The 21,541-nt window shown below is 47.5% G+C and overlaps 2 protein-coding genes across 6 annotated transcripts in view; one reads left to right on the top strand and one right to left on the bottom strand.

The window, feature by feature from the left end:
• The window catches only part of ASIC4 (acid sensing ion channel subunit family member 4), a 205,123-nt gene extending 185,456 nt beyond the window's left edge, over window positions 1–19,667 (top strand). For 3 of the 5 annotated variants that reach the window (XM_083473317.1, XM_083473320.1, XM_083473318.1), the window contains exons 4-10: window positions 2,331–2,490; window positions 4,215–4,271; window positions 4,581–4,734; window positions 4,889–4,980; window positions 5,808–5,887; window positions 6,552–6,656; window positions 17,583–19,667. In XM_083473317.1, the coding sequence (XP_083329443.1) occupies window positions 2,331–2,490; window positions 4,215–4,271; window positions 4,581–4,734; window positions 4,889–4,980; window positions 5,808–5,887; window positions 6,552–6,656; window positions 17,583–17,702 (768 nt within the window). In that variant the 3' untranslated portion in view covers window positions 17,703–19,667. Of the gene's footprint in view, window positions 1–2,330; window positions 2,491–4,214; window positions 4,272–4,580; window positions 4,735–4,888; window positions 4,981–5,807; window positions 5,888–6,551; window positions 6,657–11,444; window positions 11,601–17,582 lie in introns of those variants that run through there. The other 2 variants (XM_083473319.1, XM_083473321.1) reach the window with 1 other exon arrangement.
• The window catches only part of OBSL1 (obscurin like cytoskeletal adaptor 1), a 164,772-nt gene that overhangs the window by 33,547 nt on the left and 109,684 nt on the right, over window positions 1–21,541 (bottom strand). The window lies entirely within an intron of this gene.

Raw genomic sequence — 21,541 nt, 5'->3', positions numbered from 1 at the left:
AAGTGTCATAGCCACACTGAGCAAAGAGGTAAGGATTAAGCATTGCTCCCAGTCAGTGAATGTTTATCCCTAGAACCTCCCTATGAGCTGTTATAGAGGAGGACTAAGCAGTGGCTTTAATGACATGCTAGGCAAACATCCCAAAAGGATCTGGACTTGAATGTCACTGTAACAGGCATTTGATAGCCTAGGATCCAGGACTCTTACCTGGTCTGGTTCATTCAGGCTAGTTGGAATGAGAATTGGACCACCTCAACATCTCTCCCACCAGACCCTAGCCTGTAGATAGCAACCAGATGTGATGCTGTTACAGTGACCTCCACTTAGCAGGCTGGACCATGGGTCAACCAGGATTTTTTAAAAATCAGATCATTGCTTGCAGAGAAGTTAAATATAAATGATAGGTCTGCTTGCTGACATCTGGAAAAAAAACCCCAGCAGCACAGCACATCTTAATGCTATTCAGCAAACTCCACAACTTCTCAGCTAACTCTAATGCAGTTTGAATGAAGACACTGAAGTGTTTACAGATCTTTTGCAGGGATTGTTTTGTGCTTTCTAATGAGGAGAAGCAAATCTATACACTTAAACTGGTTTAATGGTTATTCCATCTTTCCAGGGAACCGTGACATTTGTAATTCAATAGAATAATAAGGATCTTAGGAGAGAAAAATCTCAGCACCTAACCAAACTACAATTCCTAGGTTTCTTTGGGGGAGCCATGAAAGTTAATATGACATAAAAGCAATATAAATCTGTAGTGTAAATACAAGGTGCTGATTTTCTCAGTGCTCCGGGAAGAAATGCCTAAATCAGGAGGGGGCAGCCTTTTTGGCTCATCAGGCCGGATCTTTATCTACCCCTTCCCAACTGGCAATCTTTGCCAGGTGGGCAGGACCACCCACACATCAATCATATGATGTAATAATGATGCCATATGATTGATGTGTGGATTGTCCTGCCCACCTGTCAAGGTTGGCCCACAGGGTTGGGGGAAGATAGCGACCAGGCAGGATTTAGCTCCCCGTGCCTCCGTCAATGTGTGATGAATTTAGTCCTGCTTTCTGCAGGGTTTGGGTGCACCATTGTGTTTCCCACCTTAAATGATTGTTTCTTCACAGGCATTGGAATCAGAGGGAAAATCTGAAATGGCAAAACACAGTTCCCATAATCAGAATGAATTGCAGAAGCTTATTTCAGACCCAAAAAAAATGCAAGACAGCTGCCGTCCTTTTAGAAGCATTCCTTTATCAGACGTTACATTAATTGCATTGAACTGTGTCAATTTAGTGCCTCATTTCCTTCCTCCACCATGTTCAAATTAAACTCTACCTAGCTTTGTTTTAATTTTAGCTCAGCTTCAGCACAAGGCAGTGAGCAGTTTAAAATTTTTCATACATATCAATGAATTGGCATATGCAGATGAGCAATCCTCGTTCCATCTAGCCGGGTGGCAACTCTGATTATTCATCAAAGAATTCCACAGCATTACAATGAATGAAAGAAAAAATCACCGTAAAAAAGTGTTAAATCAACATTTGTCATTTGAAGGCTCATTTCTTTGCATTCTGCCAGCATCTGCCAGAAAGAAGTTGATCACATCACATCATGTAGGCTTTCTCATTAGATATTGATCTTGAAATACCACCCCCCCCACACACCAATCACCTGCCTTTGTAGGGCTTATGCTTAGTATTTATATAGCACATTTCATGTGTTCAAGGTACACGTTATTGATAATGTAGTACAAGGTACTGAGTACTTGTATCTCTCTAGCCCTTACACAACATTCCTGTAAGTTGGGCTGGTGTCTTAATAGAGCACATTGGAAGGGGAAAGAGTGCAGAGGCTGTGAGGACAATGACTTCCTTATGGGAGCTTGTTCTTGATTTGAGATTTGAACTGCAGACTTCCTTAGCCACTGCACTTGATCTGTATGAAGAACTGCCCTTTTCCAAGGCTCAAATGAAAACTGTTAGATTCGTTCTGCAGATCTGTAGTGAGAGTACAAAGCGTGCACACTCCGAAATGTCAAGAAAAATCTGATGCAACTGTATTCCCATTAATACAGAGCTCACTGGTGGTGCCTCATGCATGGGTCTGAACTTCCATGCTGAGGGGGGGGGGGGCAAGCACCACTAGGGTTATTTACAGCAGAGCTTGTGGGACATTGGGAGCGGACAGGGACTGGAGAGCTGAGCTGGAAAATGGGCTTCAGTGAGAGCAAAACTCCCTGCCCCAGAGCTGCATTGAGAGAGGCATTCTTGGTCCCCCAGCTGGCCAGGGCGCCATTTTCTCTTGGCTCTTAGCCTGCCCGCCTTCTCCTGCAGCTGACGTACCTGCCCCAGCCCTGGGGCAGCTGCCGGGCCAGCGTGAAGGGGGAACAGGTTCTGCCCGGCTACGAGAGCTACAGTATTGCTGCTTGCAGGCTGCAGTGCGAGAAGGAGGCTGTGGTGCGGAACTGCCAGTGCCGCATGGTGCACATGCCAGGTAAGGTGACCCACCACCACCCCTCCCCTTAAGTCCCATGGACTCCAGGACTCTCTCCTTTTGCTGCCTCGTTGATGTGCTGGAATATGAATTCATTTCTGCCATGTGCTATTTTGACACTGTTGTCATTTTCCTGGACTGCTCTTGTTCCTTTAATGGAGCAGCCAGACATTTGGCAGCCAAGCAAGTGAAGCTTCCCCCATAATCCATTTGTGTGCCAGGAAATTTTTGTGTGCGTCATACAGTTATAAAGAGACAGGAGCTGGGGGAGACATAGAGGCAGCACTCCCACATACCCTCTATGGGCCCACCCTGCTCTCAGCCTCCTTGCACTGCCATATTCTATGCCTTCTTGGGTATTAGGATCCCTGACACACTCAATTTACTTGTGGGAGAAGAAACTGTCTTGCATAAGCCCCTGGTACAGTGGTACCTCGGGTTACATATGCTTCAGGTTACAGACTCCGCTAACCCAGAAATAGTACCTCGGGTTAAGAACTTTGCTTCAGGATGAGAACAGAAATCGCACGGCAGCAGCGGGAGGCCCCATTAGCTAAAATGGTGCTTCAGGTTAAGAACAGTTTCAGGTTAAGAACGGACCTCCGGAACGAATTAAGTACGTAACCCGAGGTACCACTGTAATTTTGACTCAACTTTCCTATAGCACAGATCTTTGCCCTGAGACCTCCCTATTGGAGCAGAAGTGTGACCCTCCATAGTGACTCCATGCAGGCATGTGAGCACCTTAAGAAAAGAGCATTCAAATTATGTCTCCTCTGGCTCAGCCCCTGGAATGCATTGGGCTGGCTGTAGCTCTTCCTTGCCTACCACACCAGCACCTGTTCTGCCTCCTTCAGTCTCCATCCCCCCCCCCCCCCAGCCATCTGCTACCTTCCAGGGCATCTCATCACATGAAGTGGACTGAAGTCTACAAACCCCCATCTAGAGAGCGACCAATCTGACAATGAAGTCCTGGGAGGACTTGGGTATGTATGTTTAACGTGGAGAAGAGATGATTAAGAGGTGATACAATAGCCATCTTCAGTTATTTGAAGGGCTGTCACATAGATGATGGAGCAAATTTGTTCCCTCTTGCTCCAGAGGGCAGGACCCCAATCAGATTACAAGAAAGGGGATTTCAACTAAATGTTAGGAAAAACTTCCTGGCTGTACGCACTGTTTGAGAGTGAAACAGACTACCTTGGAAGCTGTGAGGAGAAGGGCTTCCCTTCATTAGAGGCTTTTAAACTGAGGTTGGAAGGTCACCTACCAGGGATGTCATAGCAGTGGATTTCCTGTATCCAATGAAGAGTTGGACTAGTTGGCCACTGAGGTCCCATCCAACTCTAGAATGTCTTATCAATACAGGAAATTTACTACTACACTGTCCCTGTTAAGTTTCAGTCCATCCTCAGCTCAGGATTCATCCAGACTTCCTTTTGTGCTGCATTTCTAGGCTTTAAAGCTCTGTGTCTGAGTGGTTTTGTTTTGTTTTTTGTCTCTGCACTTTCCCTGGGAAAACCCTTGTTTTTACTGCTGAATCAGAGCAAATAGCAATCTGCAAGGGGGAAGCCCTTCCATCAGCAATCCTAGGCAATTGCCTATAATTGCCTAATGAAGTGACCAACCGTCTCTCTTAACACCACCGAGTAACAGCATGAGCTTGAATTGGGTAAGGAGAGGACCCAACTCTGTATCTCACTAACCAGGTCCTTCTCCATCAGGTAACGAAACCATCTGCTCACCCAACGTTTACATTGAATGTGCTGACCATACACTAGGTAAGTGCTTCAGCAGATACTGAGCAGCTGTATCCCTCAGCTGGGGTCCAGTGGGCTGGTACAGAGGAGAGGAGGACAGCTGTCACCCTGGGGTGTGATGGAGAGGCATGATGTTGTTGGGCTGTGTCGACCCTCTCAGACACGTGTTCGTATCCCAACAGGAGTCCCAAGAGGATTTCTAGACCATGAGACATTGCCTCAATAGGCTGTGGGTCTTTTGCCATGGCAGGGTTGAGCAGGCAATGGCTTGTTTTGATTGTTGTTCCAAAGTGCTCCTATCCTGCCTAACGTGCAGCTCTCTGCTCACAGATACAGCAGTTGAGGATTCCCAGGAGCGCTGTGTCTGTCCCACACCCTGCAACTTGACCCGCTACGGCAAGGAGATCTCCATGGTGCGCATGCCCAACAAGGGCTCGGCCCGGTACCTTGCTCGCAAGTATAACCGCAATGAGACCTACATCCGGTGAGTGCCCTGTTGCTGATGCACAGCCCACAGGATGTGGGAGAAGCACCAGAACATTATAAACAAAAATGGGCTAGGAGGGAACTGGGTTGGAGAACTGTATGAGCCGGCTCAGCCTCTGAATCCTTTCTCTCCCCTCCCCAACTCCCCTTAGGGAGAACTTCTTGGTGCTGGACATCTTCTTTGAGGCACTGAACTATGAGGCGATTGAGCAGAAGAGGGCATACAACCTGGCAGGGCTTCTGGGTGAGTGAATCTGCTCCTCTACCTGCCACCTTCCTTTGGTTAGGGCTAGTGCTCTCGAGGCAAAGCAAGCTTGGAGAAGGAAGCTACACAGGCAGGCAGGCAAATGGGCAAGAACCTGTTTGTGATTCATACCTTATGTTGCTGGGACGGAGACATGACGTGGGCTCACCAAAATCCCAAGGTTTTATGGCGACACAGGTTTCACCTCATTGGCCTTTCCCTGTCATCTGCCAGCATCTCTGGCTGTTTGCTGCAGTACTGACTTCTGGACTCCATCACTGGTGGTGCCAGCAACGCAGGCCCAACAGCAGTTCCCTCTTTTGACAAGCTGCCACAGCAAGAAGGCACCTGGCCTGGACTTATAGAGCCCCACCCCCCTTCTCCCTGACACATCACACTTCGGGGCCTGAGCTGCCTTACTCCCTGCTGGGCACCCAACCAGTGTGCGGGGAGGTACTGCTCCCATAGTAGCTGTGCTCACACGCCTACTTCATCCTCTCCATGAGGTCTTCCTCCAACCTCTTCCTCCAGTGCTAGAAGAGCCCTGGTGCCCATTGCTTTCAAAAGGAGCAGGAAGCTAAACCCTGAAGGAAAGCAAAGCCATACCAATGCTCCTGCTGCTCACTCTCTTGCCTTTCCCCAGGCCACCGCATTCAGTCACCATTTCTCCCTCTCCCATTCCCTGATACTCAATAAAAGCAGCAGGGATCCTGCCTGAGGCCCGGTCACCCTCCTCCCTGCAGAGGCCTCCCCAGTGCTCAGGGTCCAGCAGATGACTTGCTTTTCACCATCGTCTCCCTTGCCCTAACTGCCTCCTTTTCTGCCAGGGGACATTGGAGGCCAAATGGGCCTGTTCATCGGGGCCAGCGTCCTCACTGTCCTGGAAATCTTGGACTACATCTATGAGGTGAGGGCCCACCTAGGGGAGAAAGAAAGGGTCTTGTGTTGCATTAGCTGTGACTTTGTACTGGGCTGAGCTTAGAGCTTGCATCGAGGGGGAACCTATAGCTCTGGCACCCCCCACTAAGATAGTGCTGTACCGTTAACTGCTGACACCTTACATAGAGCTGGCAAACTCCCCTAAATTCAATGAGTTTACCTGCTGTCAGCACAGGCTATGCTATCCCCCCCCCCCAAGGTGGTAATAACCAGCACCTGGACCTCTTCTAGAGCAAGGATGGGGAACAAGGGATACATGGAGTTGGGAGTCAAACAACAGCTAGGGAGCCACAAGTCTTCCCTGCCTCCAGTACTACAGAACAAGCTGGTAACATCTGCTGCATCTGGACAGCTTCAGTGAACTCCAGCCACAGTCTGTATGATAGGTGCTTGCTATGGTCCATGTAGGATGCTTGGCTGTTCATGACTACCTGCTTGCAGGACTTAGGGCCTCTAAAGTTGTTTTCCAGGAAGAAATCTAGCTTGATGACATCATAGGGCGAAGTGGGAATAGAGCAAAACGCAAGTTGGCAGGAGTTGCTGTGTGTATATGACACGTTCCCTACCGCAAAGTGATATAGGAGCTTAAACACACATGGAGCTGCCACTCTCTGCCTTTTGCTGTGCCCCAGGTGATCCGTGACAAGGTGGCCCATGGCCTACGACGCCCCAAGCCCCCTCTGAAGAAGCCTTCAGGCAGCATTGCCACCCTGGGACTGGAGGAGATCAAGGAGCAGGTACACTTGTTTCCCTTGCCACCCAGACTATTTCCTGCAGCTGCCATAAAATGGGGAGTGGGTGGATCGCTGGAAGGAAGCGAGGTGCAATTCTTTGCCTTTCCCAGCTTTGAACCTGGTCAGCTAGAGAGGGATGGGGAGGGTAAGAGAGAACAATATTCTATCTTTTTGCATATTTGTATTGGGTAGATCCACACAATGCCCACCGATATGAAAAATGATGTTGGAGAGTTTGCGTCATTTAAGCACGAGAGCCTCATTTTGTTTGTGGACCACTGCATGCTTTGGGCCATGTGGGCTGCATGTGATGTGTGTCTGTATTTCTTAACAGCATTGGCTGGAAAAGATGCACGTTAATGTGTCAGCTGCTGTGCGAATTCTGTGTATTTATTTATGTGATGATTTACAAACTGCTAACTGATAGAATACATCAAGGCAGTGTACAAAAAAAAAAAGAATTAGAAAACTATAGAATTATAAAACCGTAACATACAAAACTCAGGGATGGCTCAGTTGGTAGAGCATGAGACCCTTAATCTCAGGGTTGTGGGTTTGAGCCCCATGTTGCATTGCAGGGGGTTGGACTAGATGACCCTCGTGGTCCCTTCCAGATCTGTGATTCTAAAACAAATGGCCAGCACTGAATCAAATTAATTCTCTTAGAAATGCTTGGCAAAACAAAATGTTTCCAGAATTGTGGGTGCCTGTTTGATTTCAACAGGAACACTGTGGCAAGTTACTGCTACCACCATGCTAAAAGCTTCGGTTTGTATAGAAATTAAACAAATATGAAATAACTATGAGACAGTAAGTAGGGCTTCTCCAGATGGTCACAGTTTTCTGGCCAGTTTATAAAGCACCAGGTAACCTCAGGTTAGGGCTTTATACACTGAGAGTAATACCTTGAACTTTGTTTGGTAATGTGCTGGCAGCCAGTGCAAAACTTTCCACACCAAAATGCTGATGCGGAGCTGCTCTGGCCAAAAACTGGACCGCAGCATTCTGCACTTGCTCAAGGGTAACCCAATGTAGGTGACACTGCAGCAGTCCAGTCTAGAGGTCCCCCAGGCATGCAACAGCGTGCCCATGTATCCCTGTCCAGGAACGGCTGAAGAAGGCATACAAGCCCACGCTGGAAAAGGCATTCTTAGTCACCAAGCACCCAGTGACAATGATGGATCCAAGAGTACTCCCATGCTATGTACCTGTACCTTCAGGGAGAGTGCAACTCCATCAAGAAAAGGCAATTTCTGAAACTGCCCATTTCTGAAACTTGGGAACTGCACACCCACAAAGCTTCTGGACCTGCTAAACAGTGCATTGCCATTGTCATATATTAAAGTGCCTCAACGCTGGGTGTGGTGTTGTGTAGTAAGCAACAAAGGTCTTACAGTTCTGTTTGTCTTTTTTTGTGCTCTGGACCATGAGAAGAGCCCTTCAGAATCAGACCAAGGTCCATATGGTCCTGTACCTTTTTCCACCAACTGTGTCAAGCTAGATATCCCTGGAAGTTCATAGGCAGGACATAGATTTGATGGCTATCTAGTGTTGAAGTTTCATCCTGCTGAAGTTTCATTTAGCTATCATGTTGACAGACCAACATGCTGAGTTCTCATGTGCAACACATGACTGTGCTGCTGCAAGCAGTGTGTGGACATGCTCCTATGAGTATATTTTTATGTATTTGTGTGAGCCCATTGTGATCTGGGTAGACAGCGCCGATATACCAGTACATACATGTGTGCATGAATGTATACATATGCACATACATATGTTTCTGTTTGTTTGTGCATAAAAGAGGCAAGACTGCTTGTGCGATGCCCACAGAGAAGGCTTTGGTTACATCTGTGAACCTGTCGTAGTTAAAATGGGGAATTTACTACAAAACCATCCTGGGCAATAAGTGTTTTACAGTATATAAACCCAGAGAGCAGTCAGTGGATGAAAGCACCTCCTAGCTCAGCTTGAGCATCTGTTCACTCTGCGTCTCTCAAGTGCAGCAGATTCAGTGTGGCCAGACAAGTGACAGCTCCTCTCTGCTTTCCTCTTGCTGCATCCCACCTGACATGGGAAACCTACAACAGGGACCAGAATATGGAAAGCTGGTTACTTACAAAGAATATGAGTTATTGCCTAGTGAAATTGACAAGTGTGTTTTCCAAAGGTTCTGAGAGCTAAAGGAGATGTTAGGCCTGTGCTTCTAAAGAAACCAATCTCCAATCAGGAATGATTTCCAGAAGTTCATTTGCAGTGTTTATAGAAGGTGTCAGCAACTGGAAGCCGTGAGCCAAATCTGTCCCTCTAGGCAGTTGAGGAGTGTGAGATGGTTCCTCTACTTAGGGAGATGGAAACCAATGCCTTGACCCACCACCTCTTACAGCAGTGGAGGGGAATCTCCAGCCTTCCAGATATTGTTGGACTCCCAACTCTCCTCAGCCCCAGCCAGCATGGCCAACTATCAAGGATTATGAGAGTTGCATTCCAGAGACAGAATGTCTTGCTGGCCCGGGAATTTACAAAGATAGCCTTTAGATAGCAAATCTTGCCTCCTTGCAAATAAATAATAATCCTAAAGAGAGTGTAGAGAGCACTTCCACAACCTTGATAAAGAGACAAAAGAAAATCAAAGATGCACACTGGTGTTTTTTTCAGAAATAGTTTCTGCAAAAGAATTGACCTACTTTGCTAACAGTTAATGAAGCAAATTGGTAGGGAGAGGAAAGATGGCAGGATATAACAGAACAAAGAAATCTAATCTATAATAGTAACTATTTGAAAAACAAAAGATGTGACCTGGCACTGTACCACAATGACTCTATTTAGCTTTAAATCAGGGAGTTAGGTAGTGTAAACATTCAAAAACCAACATTGCACCAGTGAAGAAAGAGAGGCCCTGATATCTGCCGGCTGTTTGCTCACCTATGGAAATGAATTGTTTAGAAAATGTGTATCTAACAAGATGCTGATAAATCTCAGACCCCGAGCAGGAAGAAGCTAATAAGGCCATTCAGCTGCAGAAAGAGTTGAGTGGGAATACATAAGATGTAAATGCAAGCTAAAGATGCATCAAAGAAGGATCCAGACTATGTATATTTTAAGAACTCCTCCAAATCAAGGAACCTGACCCAGTGACTTCCACCCACAGAAACAGGCTTTCACACCTAGATCAGCTGCAGTGCACACTCAACAGGCTGCCGTTTGGAAGGAAAAGATGGTGCCCAGAATGAGATGGCTGAAAATAGAACTGATTGAATTACCCCCTCCAGATCCCTGTGCTGAAGCAATTTCTGAGTAGCTGTGAGTGCAGCTCTGTGCAGATTTATGTAAAGATCCTGTTGCCATAGATCAGAGTGAAGAGGTCTAGGAAATGGTCTTTGCATTTTTCACTTTTCTAAAAGGTTACACGTATGAATTTGAAGGCAAAATCATTGTTTGCCTCTGTTATTTTATTGCACAAATAACAATAAGGATGACAATTAAATCAACCAAAGGCCTGGTTAAAAAGGAATGTTTTTGCTGGGTGCCTAAAGGGGTGTAATGAAGGTGCCAGGTGAGCCTTCCTGGGGAGCCACTGCAGAAAAGGCTAGTTCTTGTGTTACTACCCTCCAGACCTCCTGAGGAGGCGGTATACAACAAAGGGCATCAGAATATGATTTCAGGGTCCGGGTAGGTTCATATGGAAAGAGGCAGTGAGGTATTGCGGTCTTGAGTCGTTTAAGACTTTATAGGTCAAAACCAGCACTTTGAATTGGGCCTGGAAACTAACTGGTAGCCAGTGCAGTCAGACCAGGATCAGAGTAATATGATCAAACCATCCTGCTACAGTAAGCAACCTAGCCGCTGAATTCTGCACTAGCTGAAGTTGCCTGTCTTGAGAGGCAGTTACAACGCATTGCAGTAATCTAACCTGGTGGAGGTCACTCCGGGCCATTGAAGCCACCTGGGTCTTGAGGAATAGCAAAGGATCCAGGAGTACCCCAAGCTACAAACCTCCTTCAGAGGAAGTGTAACCCCATCAAGAGCAGGCAACCGCCCACCCATCTGGTATAGGGAACCACCCACTAACAATGCTTCTGTCTTATCTGGATTGAGTTTCAGTTTGTTGGCTCTCATCCAGTCCATTACCAAGGCAAGACACTGGTCCAGCACTTCCACTGCCTCACCTGCAGAGGTAAAGGAGAAATAGAGCTGAGTGTCATCAGCATACTGATGACAACTTACTCTGAGCCTCTGGATAACCCTGCCCAGCGGTTTCATGTAGATGTTAAACAACATAGACATCAACAGTGAATACAGAATCCTGTTTTTCTTTTTAAATGAAAAGTGGGCGTCTCAAGACTTCCTCATATAGTAGTCAATGGTATAATAATGGTCTTGTGCCTTCCTGGGCCTGTTAATCATTAGAAAGAAACCAGTCTTAACATACCTGTCCCCAAGTGTGCAAAGGAAATGCTACCAAAAATTGAAGAGGGCTCAGGCTTAGCTAGCCTTGGTCAAGCGCAGCACTTTAGTTTTCACAGAGGTGTAAAGAAGACCAGTAACCATTTTTCTAGACTATGCAGAGGCTCCTGCTCCTGTGAACCACAGCAGACACCTACTGAAAGGAGAGAGAAAATATCTAAGACCTACCAGATTGTTTGGTTAATGGCCTCATTACTACATATCGACATTTTTTCACCGAGATGAATGGGAAGAGAAATAGATGGCAGAGATGGAGAATGAGGAACCATTCGCGGATTTAGGCACCAAGGATTTTTTTTTTATAATTTCTTTTTCCTGCCTCCACAGAAGTATCTTTGTCCTGATAACCTCTGCACCGTTAGTCAAGAAAAGGTATGCTTCAGATCCGTTGAGTAGGAAAAGGTGTGCTGCAAATTCCAGCTTGTGACTTTCTCCCCTGCAACATGATTATAGCTGCCGGAAATAAAACCCCTTAATACATTACTCCAGGGTAACTGGTCTACTTGAAATCACGCTAGGCTGTTCTTCCTTGCTCAGGGCACAAATCCCAAAACCAGGGAGGAAAACCAACAGCATAGTGTGGTTGGGCTTCAGAAGCTGGCAAATGTGAAATGGCACACAGATGCACAAATGTAGCAGCTCTGGCTCTGCTGACTGTTGATTCCCTGCCTGGTACTGCCCAGCCCATGCAAGGAAGATCAATGTGGAACTAAATTGTATCTGCTGTATCATTAGTGGGACCCTGAGACCAACACAGATGCGCAGTTCTTTGTACCAACTTGGAAGCACTGCCCCACCATCAATCCACTGCAAAGTAGCATGTCATCGAGGACGCTGGAAACAGATGGAGGATCCAGGTCACCCTTTGTTTAGACATGAATGGATGGCTCGGAGGCTGAGATTCAGGAACAGATTCAAGGACACAGAACCCGGAGAGGAGAAAATTTAGAGACACGTGGAGGACTGGGAAGGTGGAGGAGAGTGGAACAGCCTTCTCCAGGCACAGGCTACACAAGAAGGCAGCGATAACATGAACGAAGCGTACTGAGAGCTGCTGGGGCCGGGCGTGGAGAAGCAAGGAATAAGTGGTGGCTACCAAAGAAAGGCAGCCACCTGTAGGGTGAATCCATGCAGTCTGCATGAGGTCATGTGTCAGCATTGGAATACAAACAGGTGGCTTTCTAAATGATGGGCTGGTGCCTCTACCTAAGCACATAAGAAGAGTCTGCTGGATCAGGCCCAAGACCCATTTGGTCCAGCATCTTGTTCTCACAGTGGCCAGCCAGATGCCTAGGGGGAGCTTGTGCACAAGACTTGAACACAACAGCACTTGTGGTAAGCCACTCAAAGATGCAGAGTAGAGGAAGACTGGGCCAGCACTTCTGTTCTGGGTGCCATTTGCCATGTAGTCCGTGGTTCCTTCTGACCCAGCCTGGATACAGATAATTTCAGGTCAGGGCTGAGTCTTTTTTGCAGACAACAGCCCTCCCACTCTGTGTTTTCCAGCCTACATTCCCTGTTTCCGCTGCTTGTACCTTTGGAAAGCTGGAACAGCTTAAAGGCCACAGGTTCCCTCTCTCTCTCCTTTAAGCATTATTCCCTAGTGGCTTCCCTGTGGTGCTAGAACGATACAAGATTTGGAGCCCTGTGAACCCCCCCCCCAAATGGGTGTTCCTGCTGAAATGGTCCCTTTCACAGTTGCCTCCTACCTAACCAACCTCTAAAGGCAGGAATCACCCAGAGAAAGGTCACAGAGGATCTTAACATTCAGGCAGGTCTGCATGGTCATGCGTATACAGCAATATAGTGTAATCAGGGCAAGCTGTTGTGCAGTTGGGCATTTCCTGGGACCCCAAGGCCAGCAAGTGACTTGCTGCCTCAACAGTAGTGCTATTCTCATGTTACTTGGAGGATTCAAGAAGATCAGAGGCAGCATGACTTGAATTCTAGGTTGGCATGTCCCATAACATCTAGGCTCGCATGCTCCCCAAATCCTGGAGCTGGCACTGAATCGTTTATGTGCCTGTGTGAGTGAGCATGAGAGATAGGGAGAGCTGCATTGCCTGCCTCTAATCTCATGTGAGCATGATGGTGAGCGAGTGACATATACCGCATGCCTGTATTACGGCATGAGAGGGAGCCGTTCCGCTGGTGCATTCAATATCCCAGGAGCCCTGATGTTATATAAAGATAAAACACAGGAGGCAGAGCCAGGGAAAGCCCATCAAACATGCCGATTTTTGGCTGGCTCTGGAGCCTTTGGACAAGGAATAACTAATTAGCAGCTGAGTTTACTTTAATTTCCTGCTGCTGCCAACATTTAAGTCAATAGAAGCTAGGGCTCCTTGAAATTCAACCTGGCTGCAGCAAAGGGCTGTAAATAAAGGTGCAGACAGAGAACTACCCAGGCTGGTCTTCGTTCCATGGCAGTTCCAGTGCCGCCTCTGATGAGTTGGCCAGTAGGGCACTGAAGGCAAAAGAGGCCCATGTGGCTGCAGCAGGACCTCTGGGCATCACCCCAGCAAAGCTGTGCTCACTCCTAGCACACCAGCCAAGATGAAAGCAGCATTTTGTATTCCACTTGAGTGGTTGTGGATTTACAGGCTTAACTCTGGACCTAACCCGCTGGAGGAAGTCCTTTGTTCTCATCTTGGCTTTCAGGACATGAAAGCTGCAATCCTGAGCCATTAAAATCAATTAGGGTGTTGCTGTCGATGTCTCAAGATTGCAGCCAAACATCCCAGGGTTACTCCTGGCATGGGATATATGTCTTTACTGCAGTAGACTCAGTACTGTCCACTGCACACTGGCACACTCCATGTGGCTCAGGGTTGAATTTGGACATTGGCTCCTTAACAGCATCGTTTGTCGGCACAGAGATGAGCTATTCTGGGCCGACTGAGCTGTGATTTCTCGGTTCCTTCACTTTCTCCTTTTTATGTTTTTATTTTAACCTCACATGTAATAACCATGCAGTTGCATATTACTTCGGTTTTTATCACAGAGATGCACAATTGCACAAATCAAGAGGATGTGCCCTAGATACAATGCGGAGTACATACATAAGAACATATGGAGAGCCTACCAGGTCAGACCAAAGGCCCATCTATCCCAGCATCCTGTTCTCGCATTGGTCAGCCAGATGTTCAGGGAAAGCCCACAAGCAGCACCTGCATTCAGCAGCACTCTCCCCTCAGTTGCAAGTCCAGCAACAGATATTCACATGGACCACCCTACGTTTAGTACCTTCTTGCTTAAAATCTCAGGCAGCCGTGCTGGGAGAGTCCTTTGCCCGACACCCTGGACAGCCACTTCCATTGAGAGCAGGCAGCCCTGAGCTAGTTGATGGTCCTGGGTTCCCACCTAGTGCAGGGCAGCTCCTTGTAACCTAAACCAGCCGCATAGTAAGAATTGCAGTTGCATCTGGTTTTTTGGGGGGTGGGGTGGGGGGGAGAAGCTGTGAAGTTGGGAGAGACCACAAAAAAGTTGTTCTTCCTGCCCATACCTGTTGTTTGGACTTAAACCCAGGTGGGCTGTGGGAGGGCAGCAGGGATGGGTAGAAGGGGTCTTATAAACAGCAGAGAACACCAGGAAGGAGATCCCATAAGAGAGTGCTTACAGGATAGAGGAAGATTACAGTGGTGGAAGAGTAGCAGGAAAAATACCAGAGAAGGAAGATTCCTCATGCCAGCTGGTTTGCAGGAGGGATAGGCGCTCACTCGTAGGATGAGCTGGGGCTCTTTGGTCCAAGAGCAGAAACCAGGAGAGCAGATATAAGCCCTGTCCTCTGACATAAGAGGGGATTGAGAAGAATCTGAAAGGACTTGTGGAGAACACCACACTGTTTTTCCAACTTCTCATAGTGGAAACCTTATGAGAAAGTGTTGTAGGGGATGGATTAGAATCTCCCCCCACCTCTAAAAAAATAATAATGGGAGGGGGGGTCTGATGCCAAACACATTTTCAGCCACAGAAGCAGTGGAGCAACATACACCTTTAGGACATGCCACTCTGCTTCAGCATAGAGTCTATCTAAACAGAAGCAAGAGAGATGGATGTTGTTCGCGGTCCCTCCAGGTTAGATGCACACAACAGATGCCTCCAATCAATACTTATCTGTGGCAAACAGCTAGTGCAAAATAAGCTCCAGCGTAGGTGATCAGCTGTGTTGTCACAGCACCACCTTGTGGACAGAATCATTTTTTTCTGAGCAAGTACTATAGTGATAGTTCATCCTTTCCTGGCTCAAGTGCCTGGAGGCCTTTGTCTTCAGGAAGGATGGTGGCAAGTCCAGTAATATTATCATGGAGTCAAGGGAGGCTGCCTTTTCTCCAGGAACTTCTGGCTTAGCCAGGCATAACATGAACCCAGCAGTGGCACAGTTAGGTCACCCCTCTGCTGGTAAGCTAATAAGCACATGGAGGGTGGTATTCAGCTAAGTTTTACTCAGCGAAGACCCATGAAATTAACAAGCATGACTAAGATAGATCTATTCTGAGTAAAATTTAGTTGAACACAATTTAAATACACACACACACCTCATTCAAGCCATTCTATCTTTATCCACATTCCATGAAGTGCATGTTTGTTTGCTTGCCTAATGTTTGTTGGAGATGCTGTACAGTATTTGAAGTGCAAGCTTTTGTGTGTTTTTGACATGCTAACTGTTTTTCCTGTTTGTGAAAGGCATTTCATGCTGTGTACAGGCTATGCTTTCTGAAGACCCATGGATGCAACTTCCACCTTAACCTATAATTAAGCCTGATCCAGCAACGGCAGCTTTCTAGCGCAGCAAAAACATTATCCATGGGGTCTAGAACCTCGCTGGAGAGAGTGGGAACCTTTTTCTTGTTTCATAATTGCAGCCGTGTCTGCCCTGGTCCCTTACCAAGGGAATATTGCAGTGAAATGGATTAGGCCAGGGGAATGTATATGGAATGAAAATATAATATGTAGTTTAGACAATGATATTCCCACATAGCAGCTCCATGCCACTGAAGAAATATCATCTGTGTGCAGCCTCAGCTCTCCGCATTAAAATTGCTAATGCACCTAGAGACCTCCGATGTTAAGGACCTGAAATAAGTTTCCTGCCCAGGAATCCCACATTTTATTAACATTGGAATTACTACTTAATCAACATGAATTGTTCCCCTTCACCTTATTTATACATGCAGCAACTAAGAATCATCTCTCTGGTCCATTTAAGAATGAGATTGGACATTCTAATCTCTCTCATAATTTTCTCTTTGAATAATATCCACCCTAAAGCATGATTCCTGAGCTCACAGAGCCTCTCTGAATTTGATGGTGTGAAGTATACCATGGTACAGCTTTGCCCTCGGGAGCTATCATTTCATCTCATTCGCTAAATCACACAGGGCACTGCATGTTTCTAACAGCTTTATACCCACAGCTGTAATTATATTTAGAGTCTTGATCTCATCTGACATGGTTGAGTGTGGCATCCCTCCAAGTGTAGATTCCTATTCCATGGGGTGAGATCCCCCCCCCCCACATCCCACCTTTAAGGGTGTGGGAGATTTAACAGGGCTACAGGCTACAGTCAAAAGTAGAGCAGGCTTAAGAACTTACACTAGGAAGGAGTTATATTGCTGTCCAGTAGTGGAAATGGGGGACTAGACAAAAAAGGCAGGTGACTGTCAAGTAGGTAGGGACTGCCTAAATCTGGCTTGGTACATGGGATGCCTGGAGAGAGTGAGGTTGTCAGAAGGTGACGGAGCTGTTTAAGGAAGAGCTGAACAGGCAAAGCCTGGGATAGAGCATTCCGAAGGCCCATCTCAGAGAGCAAAATTTAGGAGTGGAAGAATATTGCCATTCTGTGCCATAATCTTAACAGCTCCAGCCTTTTGCTACCACCACAGAGGAAGAGAGTTCCTGCTAGTCCATGTTTCTTCATCCTGCCTCTTTCTTGTTTCTGGATGCAGCAGACAGTGTAATGTCATCACCAGGGCCAGGGCCAGGCTATTGGCGCCCTAGGCAAGGCTAATTACTCACACACCACACACACACCCCATAGCTAACTTAAAATTTCAAGAACAGATGTCCTGCAGAAATAAAATTCTCCAAAATATTATCAGAAATTTTTAAGATATAACAAAAAATAATCTGAATAAAGCTGCCCCTCAAAGGTCAGTCCTGCACTCCTCTGAGGCTTGTGCGCTGGACAGCTGCCTAGTTGGACTGATGGTAGCCCTGCCCCCGGTCATCACACTGTGGAGCTGAAAGGGGCAGGGCAAGGCATAGATAGCATGCTGATGTTATATCACTTTGCAAGAAAGCGGAGATGTCTCTCCATCACTTCTTGTCGCATGCAGCCTTCCTGGAGGTCTCTCTCTAGGAAACTTCAGCAGAATGCTCATAGAGCTATGTACCACCCACCCACCCACCCAGAGGTACCAGCTGCTGTGCTGACCGTGTTTCTTCTTTTTCTTTCTTTCTCAGAGCTCCTGTGAGAGCCTGGGCCGCCACAACGAGGGCAGCTACCCCACAGGACTTCTGCCCAACCACCACCACCGCCACCACTACTCGGGCCAAGGGGTCTTCGAAGACTTTGCTTGCTAAGCCAGCTCGTGCGCTGCTCCCCCCAAACAGCAGCAGTGCCTCTGGAGCAGCTTGGGGCACAGCAGGCTCCGGCCTGCGCCAAGAAGCCTTTTCCAAGTGGCCAGGCCAGGCCTTCCTCCCACCTCCAAAGGCTTCCAAAAAGCACCGGGATGCTTTTATAGCCCCCTCCCTCCTGTAACTAACCCCCTTCCCCAGTCCAGCTGGTCCTGCCCCTGCCCTCCAGGGCTCAGCACCCCCCCCCCAACAAACCTTCCCCATACTGAAGCACAGAGAAAGACCGAGGATCAGCTGCCAAGAACAGGGAGGTGGAATGGACTCTAAACTGCTCCACTGATAGGAAGCAAGGTTTGACTGAGGCAGGCAGCCTGCCTGGAATTTCACAAAGTGGGAGGAAGGGGGACATGGAGCACGCAAGGGAGCAAAGAGGGCGTCACCAAAAGTAGAGGCAACTCTCTCTCCCAGGGCCCAGTCTGTAACACGGTAGCACCACACAACCAGCTGCTCACACAGCCCCACGTGGCAGCCTCTGCCACAGACTCTGAGTAGCGGGAGCCATGTTCCCTCCAACACCTCTCACTTTGTCCTGTCTTACCATTACTGTTCCTACTTACACCTCTTTCCTCAGCCTCCTTACAAACATACATTTCCATGTACCACTATTTTACATGCACACAAGGGTGTCTCAGGGCAGGAAAGAGGTCCTGTATCCCACTGGCTGCTGCTGCTGTTGGGCAGTGAGTGCCATGATGTACCCCACTGCTCACTTGCTGCTGCCCCCCACACTGAGACTGTGCCCACAAGGAGGTTTAAAGACCTCCCATCCTGCCCACAATGTGCCCCTTTACCATATGGGTACAGGCCCCCCCCCACCCTCATGGCTGGCTAGCCGTCACCCATCCCTTCTTCCCTCAGAACTGTATATTTGTACATAACTGTTTTGGGTCTGTGGTTTTTAGCCGGCTACACTCAGTCTTTCGTTGCTGCAGCTGGCCCCTGCCGGCATTGCTAAAAACTGCTGGTAAGGCTGGACACCACGACATCGACGTCCAATCTCAGGTTCCCTCCCAGCTCAAGTGCAGAGGCCAATGCTGCAGGAGGCTGCTGGCACCAACAAAGCCCGAGTTCCCTTGGGGCAGCCCCTTCCCAGATGTACAGACACCCCCCTCCCCACATCTTCCACCCTTCCACCCTCCTCCAGCCGTATTCAGGGTCCAAGCCACACAAAAACACCCCACCCTCAGGAGAAAGAGCCTTATGGGTCCCACACTATGTCAAGGGGAGGATAAGGAGCCCCAGGACTCAGATCCCTAGGCTGAAGCACTTAGTAGCAGACTTGCCCAGTGCATCCGCGTGTGGGGAGTGTGGGTGTGTACGATGACTCCCCAAGGGCAGCAGGGGGAAATGTCAACTTTCTCTTTGCAGCAGGGCCCTGAGTAAAGGTACAACAGGAAAAAGCCAACCAGCCTACCTTGTGCTGTCTTGATGGGACAAGCGAATACCCCAGAACCCAGCTGTGGTCCTCAGCCCTCCATGTAGCAAACCAAAGGGGGCTCCAGCATGCACCGTCGAGACACCTCATGGTGTCATGCCCCACACTTAGGGAAACGTGCCTGTAATCCTGGGGGTGCATTTTCAGGAAGAAAGGTGGCACAGGAATATGCTGCAAATGTCCCCCCTCCTCCTCCAGTGACAACATCAAACGCTTGCATACACCACCTTCCAGAGCCAAGAGCAGTCAAGGCATTTGCCTGCTGCAGAGGGAGTGGGATATTGCAAATCAAATCCGCCTGCCTGCTGCATATGTGTGTGACTCCAAGGGTGCAGGCTGCAGGAGACTCTCGACTGGGACCCAGCCAGGGATCTTCCCAGGAGGGGGTCTGTTAATCCCATGACTTTACTGAGCGCGAGTCGCCATTTTACAAATGTACAAGTTTCTCCCAATAAAGAGGCACAAGTAGAACTCCAGCCTTGTTTCTTGTGTCATCGGTGATTCTACCCACTATTATCTAGAGCTCCATCCTTCCTTGGTTTCTTTCCAGCTCTGCTCCTATCAGGAAAGGGATGGGGGAAAGGCACTGGACCATGTGAGATAACACTTGCATTGAGGCAATGTCCCCTAACCTCCCTGCCAAGATGTCCAAATGAATGCTCATTAAATAGCCAATATTGTCTAATCACAAACAACTCGGGCTGAATGCTCATCTGCAGGCAATCAAAATGACACCATCCCTGGCTGCTGGAGACAGGCAATCCTTACACTCATGTAGCCAGCAGACCAAACTAGAAGAAATGGTGGGAAGGAGATCCCATAACTAGTTTTCTTACTGGTCGGTTGGTTGTAGTGCAGGGAGTTGGACAAAGCAGCCATGGAAGAACCCCAATTGAGTGGGATGAACAGAGCTGGGGAAAGGTATGTTAAATTCTTTCTCCCATATATGCAAGCTTCCCAGTAATAAATCCATAATAGGCTTAATCCTGTACATGTTAGCTGCGATTCTTGCATTGCAGGGGATTGGACTATATGGCCCTTTGGGTCCCTTCCAACTCTGCAATTCTCTAATTTTATGAACATAAAACGCGTTTGACACCAAGGTCTTCATCAACTGCCTAATATAAAACAAAAACAAATTAAGTATCATGAATCAACAAGCTTTACCTCACATACTCACGAGAGGCTTCAAGTCTGGAAAAAGATGATAAATTTGTATGGCGGTGGCTGGTTATATTAATTGGCCCAGGAAAGTTTGCTTTGATGAACAACAATTCATTTATCCAGAATGGCTATTTACACTGGAGATGTGAAGTAATTGTTTCGCCTTCCTCCTACAAAGTTTAACATCCAAGAGTCAAAGCTTATTGATTTGCTATGTTTATGGTTTCATTTCATTCATGTTATATTAAAGTACTGCTAAACAGTTGGGGGGGGTTGCAACCCCACTGAAGAGCTGGGACAGATAGGATTCAAAAGCATCTTACAGAGGATACTGTCTTGAATATGTGTGGGTGCGTGATTTCAGATGGTGTAAAGCTTAACAGCATAAAGCTTACTGTGGGGGTGGACACTCTCATTCCTTATTCTTTTCTACATATTTTGGCTATTATTGACAGCAGCCCGGTCCCAAGGGAAAGAAGAGTCAACACCATATTGCAAAGAACACAATCCTGGACATTGGGCCCATCATTTGGGGTGGTCTAAAGCTAACTGTGGGGTGCACCCTCCCAGCTGCTCCTTTGTAATTGTCAGCTGGGCTCACCACATATGACTGGCCATTGTCCCAAAACTATGGCTTTGACTGGAGGACAATTATTGCCCATCTTGAAGAAGACGGTCACCCAGTCATGATGTGTACATATAATATGGAACAGACCAAAGCTTGTTTTGGGGTTCAGGGGCATATAAACTTTAGGTCCCTTAATAATAGTTCTGACTGAGCTTTGTTTTGAACTCTCAGTGCAAACAGGGAACTGGTAACCAAGTTCAAGGTCAACTCAGTCAGCCTCCTTGTCCACTAGGCCAAACAAGGATCTGCAACCCCGCACCCAAAAAGAAAGAAAGAAAAAAGAAAAAGAAAAAGGGATGAATTGACACTACTCTTTGTACATATTAAAGGCAGCATGAGAGATTTCAGATTTGCCTGTGGTGAACAATTTGGGTGAATATGCAAGTACTCTGAGAACTCACAAGTTCACACAATGAAGCCAAATGCCATTCTGCACCACCCAAGCCCTCCTAAGTGGTCCTGGATACAGAACCATTGGTACAAGCTTGGCTGCATACAGAGCAGCCAGCAATAGTTGCCAGTTTAGCTCTTTAGGTTTCTTAACCAGTATTCTGGAGG

Source organism: Podarcis liolepis (genome assembly GCF_965112155.1).
Source record: "Podarcis liolepis genome assembly, chromosome: 1".
In the NCBI taxonomy this organism is placed as follows: domain Eukaryota; kingdom Metazoa; phylum Chordata; class Lepidosauria; order Squamata; family Lacertidae; genus Podarcis; species Podarcis liolepis.
The sequence above is the reverse complement of the archived record's forward strand: the minus strand, read 5'-3'. Positions and strand labels throughout refer to the sequence as shown.